This window comes from Culex quinquefasciatus, chromosome 2, assembly GCF_015732765.1.
Source record: "Culex quinquefasciatus strain JHB chromosome 2, VPISU_Cqui_1.0_pri_paternal, whole genome shotgun sequence".
NCBI lineage: Eukaryota > Metazoa > Arthropoda > Insecta > Diptera > Culicidae > Culex > Culex quinquefasciatus.
The window spans coordinates 78,005,503-78,017,616 of NC_051862.1; the positions used below are offsets into that span (position 1 = coordinate 78,005,503).

The window sequence follows — 12,114 nt, forward strand, 5'->3', positions numbered from 1 at the left end:
ATTGTACTTTTGAAAAACTTTTATAAAATGCTTAGGAACAAAAATTGTAACAAAACACCGCGACAAAAGAAATAGCAACATATAAACACGAATCAACACTAGGAAAGATTTCAGGAGAAAACAAAACACAGTAAATAACAATTAGTTTTTGAATTCAAACTAAAATAAAACAGTTTTTGCTTTAATGAAAGTTAATAGGCACACTATAAATGGTTAGGCGCTTATACTTACATCAAACCCTACGTAATGTACCACCCCCGGCCGAGTTAAAATGCGTAACCGGAAAAGAAGGTGTGCATGCCTGGCACGAACACTCAAAGCGTGTTCTATCGTGTTGCTCGTACTGACTCAGAGCAAGGGTGAGATGTAGGTGTAAAGGCAGTGCGTGTTCGTCGGGAACCTAGTGCATAAGATCGGTCAAGGCCCGTTCTTACACTGAAAATTGCGAATTGCGAATTGCGAAAATTATTTTTTACACAAGAGCAATCCTCTACCAAAACCGGAAATGGATTTTATTTGTATTTTTTTATTTGGCTCAAACTTTGTGGGGGCCTTCCCTATGACCAAATAAGCTATTTTGTGTGATTGGTTCATCCATACATGTCTCTATACAATTTTGGCTGTTGTCCATACAAAAATGGTATATAAATATTCAAACAGCTGTAACTTTTGAGTGAATTTTCTGATCAATTTGGTGTCTTCGGCAAAGTTGTAGGTATTGTTGAGGACTTTTGAGAAAAAAATAGGTACACGGAAAAAAAATTGCAGATTTTTTGATCAACTTTTTTTAAGCATAAGCATAAGCATAGGTGCCCACCCGCAGTTGCTACTCCGTTATTGACCAGGACCTCCAGAAGTTACATCCACGAGCCGTGGAAGATAAGTGGGAGCTATCTTTCCTCGCTTCGCAACTTCTAAAAGGCCCCTATCATGCTGATCAATACCGGCGCCGGCCACGACCAGTGGTAGGGTCACGGGGAAGTGGATGGGAATGTTAGTCCGATACTTGAGTGATAGAGACCGCCCAATCGACTGCATCTCCGACAAAGTATCACATGAGTTTTGAGGGGGTAAGTAGATGGGTATGAGGTCAGGATTCACGAGTGGCAGTGATGTGACCATGAGCATTTTGTTTATCGGTTGAAAATTTTAAATCTTAGGCAGCCGGCTGCGGAAAGATAGATAATTGATCATTTAAAAAGTTTTTTTTTATCGAACGCGTGCCAGCCGAGCAGTAGTGCTATGGGCTGGACTTATCAGTATATTTTTACTATTTTCAATTTAGATAACGCGAGCAAATTTCAAAAATAGTAAATAAATGACGCTTTACTCTTCATAAAATCGATCGATGCCAGTTGGAATAAATTTTTACGATCATTTACGATGAAAATTATCGCGAAAAAACAGGACTGCGCGTCCCCAGAAGCACTGCACTTATGATGTCCAATAAGTTATAATAACCACTCACCCAAGCACACAAACAGCGACATAAAAGAAATGAAAATGAGCATGCAAAAACAAGACAGCGCGTCCGCGTGGTCAGCGCACTAATGATGCCATTATTTAATTATAATAACCACTCACCCAAGCACACAAACAGCGACACAAAAGAAATTAAAATAAGCATGCAAAAACAAGACAGCGCGTCCGCGTGGTCAGCGCACTAATCAGATTTTTTGATCAACTTTTTTTTCACTAAAACTCAATTTCCCAAAATACGTATTTTTTTTATTTTCGAAATTTTTTGATATGTTTTAGGGGACAAAAATCCGCAACTTTTGAGCCATGGAGAAACATATGGTCAAAAAATCTGCCGCCGAGTTATGAATTTTTGAAAAAATAGTGATAGAAATAGTGAACCCGAGGTCCAATCTTCTTGTCTTCTAAGAGACAATTTTATAGCAAATTTTCTGAACTTTTCAAAAAAAATATTTTTAGAAATGGTCACTCATGGTCACTATTTTTAAAAATTTAAAAACTGCAAATATTTCGCTAAAATCAAACTTTCGGTGGCTATATCTTGAAAATGGAGCCCTTTATCAAAAAATCTGTAAAGTACTTTTCGATTGCAAATTCAATTTTGCTTTAAAAAATAATGTCAAATTTGTTTTTGTATAAAACTTCGATTTTTTCCTAAAATCACTGTTTTTTTCAAAAATTCATAACTCGGCGGCAGATTTTTTGATTTTTTGTACTCGTGGAAAGAACCAAAATTTGTTTACATCCGCAAGAAAAAAATGTTCCGAATTTGAGGATTTCAAGGGTCAAAGTTTTCCATAAAAAAAACTTCATATAAAAGTTATAATTTACAGTTGCTCGATACAGCATGCGAAAGATCGCAAAAAAAGCTTTCAAATGAAGGTATAAGCGAATCATTATGTTCAATTATCGATTTACCTTGATTTTTTGAACATTGGCCGTTCTGTAAACTGTTCCGAATATGAGGGATGACTGTACTGCTACATATAATAGCACGAATTGAGCCGGGACCCGTGGTGTAGGGGTATGCGTGGTTGCCTCTCACCCAGTCGGCCTGGGTTTTTTCCCAGAAGGTCCCGGTGGCAAATTTTGAGACGAGATTTGTCTGACCACGCCCCGCTTCGGACGGGGAAGTAAATGTTGGCTCCAGTCTAACCTAGAGGGTTGGGTCGTTAGCCCAGTCCAGGTGTAAGAGTCGTCTCCCTGGGTCCTGTCTCGATGAAGTCGATGGTAGAAAGTTAGCTAAGGTGTAAAAATAGGTTTGCAATTGCCTCAACAATCAAGTCTTCAGACACCTAGTTTCTAGTAGGAATCTCGCAATCGAGAAAGCCAAGGCAATGCTGTAGAGCGAATAATTTGATTTTTTAATTTTAGCAGGAGGATAAAAAAACGTTGCAAATAACGTTCGAAAGCGAACAAATGTAAAAAATAACAAAGCAAAATGATCTTAAAAAATGTGAAAATAGTAGTTTATGCAACAAGTTGCAAAATAGTAGTTTATGCAACAAGTTGCAAAAATAGATTTTTTTTTCAGCACGAGTCGTACATTTATCCAACGAGGTTCACCGAGTGGGATAAATACGAAGAGTGCTGAAAAAATCAAGTCTTGCAACGAGTTCCATACAACATTTTTGCAATTCCAAAAAACACACACTGAGTGAAATTTTATGTCAAATTTTCATGGATTTTGTCAATAAATCGTTTAAATCAAAAAAAATGTTGAAAAGCATTAATTTTCGAAGCAAGTGCTGAAAAGTTCAACTTTTCAGCACCCATTTGAGTGCTGAAAAGTATAACTTTTCAGCATTTATTTTGAAAAGTGTTTCTATTCGATTCTGTTATTTTTGGTACAGAAAAGTAGGCTATTTCGTCGTTCAAGAATGACAGGAAAAGTAAGTAGTTTCACGGCGGAATTGCAAAAAATAGTTTTAAGCGCAGAGGAATGCATTTTTAATTGATTTCAGCTGATTGCACTTGATATTTTTTCCCATTGATTCCTATTGAAATTTAAATTATTTTTTAGGGCAAAAAAATCAAAAATTGAAACTTATGTGAAATTTTCTGATCTTTTCATTAAAAATGTTTATTTTGATAGTGTGCGTGAGCGCCATGAAAACAGTGATAATTTGATACAAACTAAAAAAAAATAAAAAAGCGCAAAAGTCATGGAGAGATTAGGTTATAATTTCATTCTGTTGTTCTTACGAAATATTCCATATATCTACCTATTAAACAATATGATGAAAAGGGAAGTCGAGTTTCGGATAACTTAAACAACACAAAGAAATTTTCATGTTATATTTAAAATATATTTATCTTTATATTGTATTTTTCTGATAAACGAAATACATAGTAAATTACTATTTATTAATCTCTCTAGCTTGCATTCTTGTTTCAACGAACATTTTTTGCTTGTCCCAATCTTTTCAACCTTTTCTGAACCATGTTAAATTAGCTGTCATCGTTTGTTTGAATTCTTCTTCTTCTTCATCTGTCTGTTCGGGATTGCCCAACCAATAACCGACGGTTAGCGCAGCAATAATGATTGGCTCACTAGTTCTAGGGATATTCTTTATTGGTGTGTGTGTGTCTGTGTTTGATATTGTTTCATTTAAATTCTACCACTTCTATTACACAATAACGTAGAAAAAACGAACGATTCCCGTCTGAATGTGTGTTTTTTTTTATTGGGTGCTCTCTGTTGGACACTTACTTATCGGTACAATGCTTATGTGAAGGTGTGATGTTTTGTGAAATTTATGAAATCAAGAGCACAACTTAACACTATTGGTATTTGATGATTGGCTTGTTTTTACCTCCGTTTTGGGGGCTTATTTGACTATTTGAATTTCCGTTACTTTTTTTTGCTGGGCTCGTTTTTACGTAAAAAGGAACTTGATTTGTTGAATGCAATCGCTTCGAAAACTAACCTAACGGATTTCCGAAAAAAAAAGTTTCAATAACAAGTTTTGATTTTTACTACGACGACGACGACGTGATTAGATTAAGAATAATTCAGTTCAATTCTATATAACATATAGATACAAATAGATTAGAGTTTAAAAAAGAACGTCCAAAATGAAGAGCAGTTATGTTTCTGCGTTTTAAAAAAACACTTCCGGAATCGCGATTCAATTGAAAATCGTTGCGCGATTCGCAGAATAGAACTTCTTTTTTGTTGTGTATGTTTTAAAGAGATTTCTCTTGTTTGCTCATTTATCACATATTATGCTTTTGTTTTTTGTTGCAGTTTAATTAAAATTTAAATGTAGTCTAGAGAAGTTACGCAATCTGCGATGGTTCTTTGTCGCAGGAAAGACTTGCACGCAATCTCGAATCGAATCGAAAAGATATCACAAATACTCGAACGGTTTTGAATATTGTTTTATTTTACGTACGATTTCTTTATTGTTTCTAAGAGGTTGAGTTATGCGCGTGAATGTATTAAGAACAACTCAAATGATTAGACGCAAAAGATTCCCCTATTGCAACAGCGCCGAAAATATCCAAAACGAGAAGTCTGGCTATCAATTGCATACATTGGTAATCTACTGGATTAGTGTAAATACGATCTGATCTCTAACTCTCACTTCTCTGCCGTAATAAATTCAAATCTGACACGATTCATGCTGTATATTACTCGCTCTCTTATCAGAAGCTACTAAAATTCGATTGTTTGCTCACGAACAAAAAGCAACGTCTTTCTCTCTCACTAATTAGCGCTGAGCAGGTCGATGTTAAATCTGTATCTGTATGTCTGTGTGTTTTTGTGTTTGATTTGCGTAAAGAGCAATATCCGCGCGTCCTGAAACGGCTTCAAAAATATAATGCTTTCTTCTGTATTATATCCTGTTGCTGCTGTTGCTACGTAATAAAATCGTGATGCTGCTCTCTGTTTGTTAATGCTTATTGTTTGTTTCAACCTCTGACCACGGCTCCCCAATCCTTGAACACTGAAAAAACCAACAACACCGCCCACCCCCTTTCTACAGCGAAAAGTACTTGAGGAACTGGGCCGGCGGAACGGGCTGCGTCTCGATGGACTCGGCGTTGCCGGCCTCGCGGATGCGCTGCCGAATGTCCGGGTCCTGGTCCACGATGCAGGGATGGCCAGCCGAGGGCCAAAACAGGCACCGGCACAGCCGGCAGAAGGCGAGAATTTCCGCGTACTGGAGCTCCTCGGGGACGCCGTACATCCTGGAAAGTGGGAGAGAAAAAATTGATTAAAAACACGTTTTGTTTTTTTTTTTGCACCCGGACTATGGCATCGTTGCTTGGTTGGCATCGTCGTAATATAATTCTCTGGATTCGTGTCCGAATCCTTTCAACACAGATAAACAGACGTAAATCATTGAACAAATTTTATAAAAATCCATCAATCACAAAAAAAATGCAAGGTTTAGCAAGGTAATTGGCTAGGTTTAACACTAGTTAAGTTTTGTAAACCTTTTTTAGTAAACTTCAATTATTAGATCAAAATGGCCCGAAGTGACTTTTCCCAACTTTAGTCAGAGGCGAGAGACATAAACATCAAAAAATATTTGCAATGGCATTAGTCTTTTTTAATTTTAAAACCGTTTAATTTTTTGAGATTTTTGTTTTTTTTTTATTTTCGAAATTTTAGATCTTTTGAAATTCTAAAACTGTTTAAATGTTTGAAATTTTAAATATTTTTAAAAAATGTAACACTCTGAAAATTCTTGATATTTTATGAAATTTTGTCATTTGTAATATTCTTAACATTCCTGAAAAAATGAAATTTTTGATTTTTTTTGAATTTGATTTTTTATATTTTGAAACATTTGACTTTCATAAAATTTAGAAATTATTTAAAGGCCGAAATTTTAAATATTGTTCGAAATTTTAACATTCCTAAAATTCTGAAATTTTGTTAATCTTGTTTTATTTTTCAAAAAATTCTGAAATTTTTAAATTTTTTCGCAATTGATATTTTTGTGTTTTCAATACTTAAAAATAGAACTTTTTACATTTATAGAATTTCTTATAGCTTCAATTTTTTTAATTTTCATATAATTTTTTCGTATTTTTTTTATTTTAAAATTATTTAATTTTGTTGAAATTTGAACTTTTTTTTTAAATTTTTGACACTCCTAAAATTATTGTTTTATTTTAATTTTATGATTTCAGAAATTTTTATAATGCTGAAATTTTAAAAAAAATTACTTTGTTGATATTTTTGAATTTTTCAATAGTTAAAAAATATTATTAATTCTTAAAATTTTTGAAGTTTTTTTTAACCTTTTTTTTAATTATAAAAATATTTCAACGGCCTAAACAAATTCTGGCTTAGATACGTTTTTATGAATTGTATGATATTTTTTTGTGAAATTATTCGTTGAATTCAGTTGTTCAACAATCCGACCTTTTAAAAAAAATCTAGATTCAAAGATTTTTAATTTTTGGACCGAAATTTGAGGTCCACAGAATGACCATGCCCGTTTAACCCCACTTCCCTTTGTCACGGAGGGCTCTTATTTGGCATGAGTTCATCTCATGTATAGACAAACAAACGCTGAAAACTTCATCCAAATCGGAGCACCTACAAAAACTACCTCTTAATTTCCGGCTAAAAAGTAAAGCTCAAATTTTGAGTATTTAAACCAAGCACCTCCATTAAATCTCCCTTTCTTAGAATGAATCCATGGAGGCGCTTGGTTTCTTGATTTTAGGAAAAAGCACGAACCACGCGCAAAAAATCTACTCCAGGGGTGCTCAAAGTTTTTGGAGGCCGGGCCAAATTAAAAGCCCGAATGAGCTTGCGGGCCAAATTTACAAAATAGGTTACACTCAACCCCCGGTGGTTGGTCACTTTTTCGTTTGACACTTTTTTAGTTTGTACCCCGTTGGTTGGTCAAAGTCTAACTAAAAAGTGACGAACTGTCACTTTTTACACGGCGCTCACGCACACTATCAAAACAAACGTTTGGTAGTGTGTGTGAACTCCGTGTAAAAGGGGTGTCAAACTAAAACGTGACCCCGTTCGTTTGACAACAGTTGGTGTCAAACCATCGGGGTTTGAGTGTATAAACAAAATTAAATAACGTTTTGATTTAAAAGACTGGAAAATAAATCTATAAGTTGATTTTTTATTTCTGATATTTTTTAACATTTTCGTTAATTCAAAATAATAGAAAATACAAGCCAGAATTGCATCATTTCATAGAAAAAAAAATTAGAATAAGTTTTAAGCACCCGTAAAGTTAAACTGCAATCTTTATTCTCAACAAAAAAAAAGATTCGACGAAAAAAAATCATTTTATTAAAAAAAACATTTATTATTGCAAAATTCACTAAAATTTCAATTATTTTTAATAAACCCAAACATGCTCAAATAATTCTAAACAAAGAGGAATGCATTTTTAATTGATTTCAGCTGATTGCACTTAAATTTCCATTGATTTTTTTTTTAAGTTTTTTGAAAAAATATTTTGCTCCTGGTTTTTTGAGCATTTTTTTTAAATGGAGGGAAAGGGTTTATCGGCAAAAAGCTTTGTAAAATATTTGCAACAGCCTTGATCCTCCGATTTCAACATTTTGCCTGCCTGAATCAGATGGTAGTCAAACAGATTCGTTATCTAACTGTAATGAGTTCGAATCCAGAAGGAAGGTTCCTAAGTGCAAAGTAAGTTTGAGGATCAGTTCATGAAAGGATCATTATTACTTTCAATTTCAAATTATGCAATCGTTACATATTTCTACCAAAATCAAATTTGAACGTTTTATAATTACTTGCAAAAATGTTTGATAAATTTTTTGACGGTATTTAATAGTTACTCCCATTGAAACCTTTGAAATTGTTTTAATTTTTAAAATGTTCGAACAAAATATTTGTGTTCTAAAATGGGGATCAAAATATTGATAAGTCATTTTTTATTAACAAAAAAATTAGCATTAAAAAGATTAAATTAATGGTAAAAAAGTATAAAATCACTTTACAAGTGGTCTACGGGCCATTTTACATGATCATTCAAAATGGGTCCGCGGGCCACAAAAAATCACCTCGCGGGCCACGTTTGGCCCGCGGGCCATACTTTGGTCACCCCTGATCTACTCACTTTCGCAGCGCGTGGTAGATGGCCTGCCAGTTCCGGTGGCGCTCCTTCGTGTCCTGGAGGCACATCTTGTCCAGGATGACGTCGATCTGCTGCTTGGTGAAGTGGTAGTGCGACAGCTCGCGCCACACGCGCTGCTCCGAGATGAGCGCCGCCATCAGCGACCAGGCCGACGCGGACGATTCCAGATCCTTGTAGTCGGTCAGCTTGAGGATGATCTCCCGCACGCACTCCTCTGGCAGGTCGTGTAGCTTTGGGCGAATGTTTGGACCGGGCTGGAAAAAAGAGTGAGAGATGAGCTGTTGTCTCGACAAACACCAAACCCGATACGGACCTCCCTGATTTGAATCTGACTAGCAATGTTTTGGATCCGCTGGATGGTTTGCACGTGGCCCTCCCACAGGCTCTGACTTCCGAGCGGTTTGCCCCAGCACTTTTGGTTCTCCTGGTTGACGAGCGATCGCAGCTGCTGCACCAGCCCCCGCAGCACGTTGATGTTCTGCTGGGAATCGCTCACGTACGTGGCCACCTCCTCGAGCATCTGCAGCAGCAGCCGCTGGGCCCCGCCCGGAAGACTTGTGATGCCCTTGCCGGACACGAGCAGCCGCAGCAGGGCGCACACGTAGTTGAAGCGGCGCCCGTCGCGGACGGAAGAGCGAAAGTCGAGCCGCCGGACGGCCTCGCCCAGACCGTTAAAGCCGGCAATTTCGCGCGTGCACTTGAGCGTGATGTGGCAGTGCGGCGGGATGTCGGTGTCACTGGAAGGGGGGGAAATTGTTGTTAGATTGGGCGGTTTGGCTAAAAGTGGATGGATGGATTTACCTGTTTTCATTGTCGATTTCTGTGTCACTGGAACTGCTGCACTCGGAGATGCATCTGAAAAGCGGAGAGAGAAAAAATAATGAAAATTGCAGATAACTTTGCTTGGATCGGAAAGATCGGAAAATTTGCGGAATATTTCAAGTTTTAACATTGAATATTGGACCATTAGTTGCTGAGATATCGCCATTAGAAAATGGTGGGTTGTTTGGGTGAGACTTAGAAAACTTCAATTTTCCTGTTTCTTTTTTTTTAAGCCACTGCTGTATCTGTAAAAATATACTTTTAGAGATGGTCCCCATTATGTGTTAGGGGACAAAAACCCGCAACTTTGAGTCATAGAGAACAATCTGCCGCATAGTTATGATTTAAAAAAAAATAGTGATTATTGGAAAAAGTAGACATTTCATACAAACAGCGATGGAATAATCATCATCAAAAGAAAATCATAAGACGTTCATTAAAAAAAATCCGAAGCGAGCATGGCTCTCCTCTCTCGCGCACGAAAGATCGGTAAAAGGAATCTAAAAAAATCATCAAGTGTAACGTCACACGTCGAAAAATTACCTGTCACTTTTTGCTGATAAGGAAATCCACAAACAATCATCAGCAGATTGATTTTCTTGAAGAATTTCGGGAGCAATTTTCTTTTGCGTGATTTGACTCCTCTCTCTTTCGCGGGTGAAGAAGGTTCGCTAGCAAAGCTGATTTTTGACGTAGACTACGTCTTACCCGAAGGTACTGAGGTGCCATTCCAAAAAACCCGGCCCGAAGGCCCTGGAATACTGCGTCATCCGTCAAACGCTTATAACTTTCTTCCCTCAAATCGAATCGGCACGATTTCTGCTGCATTCCATTCGAAAATTATTCAGCAATTTCGCAATTCGCAATTTTCAGTGTAAGAACGGGCCTTGACCGATCTTATGCACCAGGTTCCCAACGAACACGCACTGCCCTTACACCTACATCTCACCCTTGCTCTGAGTCAGTACGAGCAACACGCTAGAACACGCTTTGAGTGTTCGTGCCAGGCATGCACACCTTCTTTTCCGGTTACGCATTTTAACTCGGCCGGGGGTGGTACATTACGTAGGGTTTGATGTAAGTATAAGCGCGCCTAACCATTTAAATTGTGCCTATCACCTTTAATCAAAGCAAAAACTAATATTTATTTTACTGTGTAGGGGAGTGTGGGGTAATTTGGACACCCTAAGGAAATTGCTCTGTCACGGGCTGTATGGATATTTTAAACGAATGTGGATGACACCAGAGGATAATAGAGAGCATATTTGATGGAAAAATGTCATTAATTTCGATAAATTTTGATGAAAACCCCATTTTTATCGCAAAAATTAAAAGGTGTCCAAATTACCCCCACATTTTTGTGTGGGGGTAATATGAACACCCCTATGGGATAATTTGGACATGCCTTGTGGGGTAATATGGACATACCTTGTGGGGTAATATGAACACCTTTTGTGGGGTAATTTGGACATATGTTGAAGAATAAGTTTAACATTTGATTTTTTGAGCATGTTTTTTATCCTTCAACCTGGTTTTGTAATTGCTTTATATTTTGAAGTATTGTTTTGCTCACAATATTTCATCAAAGGTTTAAATAATGATTTTGTGATAGAACTATAATTCAATAGGAAGATAACAACTAGTTCAGTGTAGTATACATAATTTAATCTTAATACTGAAATGATTTAAACATTGATTTTGGATTAGGCACAAGTATAGTTTTTAGTGATTAAGGTATCTTTTTTGTTTATATAAACAATCTTTTTATAGAATTTATTAGCCTAGAAATATCATTTTTTTAAATTTTACATTCTGTAGCCCTTCAAATTTAAATATTATTGTAAACCAGCAGAGAAATTAAAAATATTAAAGAAATTAATTAAAAGCAATCAACATTAGAGTCTTGTTGAACGCCAAATGTACAGTTATCAGATTTTCATCAATTCGAATATTGGATTAAATTTATCTAAATTAAAATAGGGGTTTTGTGAAGGTTCTCATTGCTCACATTCCTTGATTGTTTTGACATATTAAATAGAGGGATTTAATATGTCAAAACAATCAAAAAGGAATGTGAACAATTAGAACTTTCACAAAACAATTTAGCTAAATCCCTTTAAAAACTCATCCAACCATGAAAGTTATTTTTTGTTGCCTGACAGGTAGACTTTCAGGTATGTCCAAATTACCCCACAAGCCATGTCCAAATTACCCCCATAGCATATTCTATCATAAATTGCCATTTTTGATGATAAAAATGGATAAATTGCGCAATTTTTATACGTACATATCTCAGGCATCGTCCAAGCAACCCCTTAAACAAGAATTGTCCACTTTTTTGTCATATAACCCTGCAAAACCTTATTTCCTAACCCTCAAATATTAGAACTTAAGGCAGTGCCAACCTGCCTTTGGAAACTTTACATATTATACCAAAACTACTTAACCTATTCCAACTTTTTTGGTTTGTCCATACTTCTAGGCCATTACTAGTCTAAGCCTTATCACTTAAATTGCTGTTTTCACTTTACATCCAAAGAAAACGTGATTTTTAAAGGGGTGTCCAAATTACCCCCACTGTCCATATTACCCCAAACTCCCCTATTGTTTTCTCCTGAAATCTTTCCTAGTGTTGAGTCGTGTTTATATGTTGCTATTTCTTTTGTCGCGGTGTTTTGTTACAATTTTTGGTCCTAAGCATTTTATAAAAGTTTTTCAA

The 12,114-nt window shown here is 36.2% G+C and overlaps 1 protein-coding gene across 1 annotated transcript in view; it reads right to left on the reverse strand.

The window, feature by feature from the left end:
• Window positions 1-3,766: 3,766 nt before the first annotated feature.
• The window catches only part of LOC6040056 (F-box only protein 25), a 36,247-nt gene continuing 27,899 nt past the window's right edge, over window positions 3,767-12,114 (reverse strand). The window contains exons 3-6 of the mRNA XM_001849475.2: window positions 9,375-9,428; window positions 8,887-9,310; window positions 8,556-8,827; window positions 3,767-5,676 (exon numbers count right to left, since the gene is read on the reverse strand). Of these exons, the coding sequence (XP_001849527.2) occupies window positions 5,466-5,676; window positions 8,556-8,827; window positions 8,887-9,310; window positions 9,375-9,428 (961 nt within the window). The 3' untranslated portion in view covers window positions 3,767-5,465. The remainder of the gene's footprint in view (window positions 5,677-8,555; window positions 8,828-8,886; window positions 9,311-9,374; window positions 9,429-12,114) is intronic.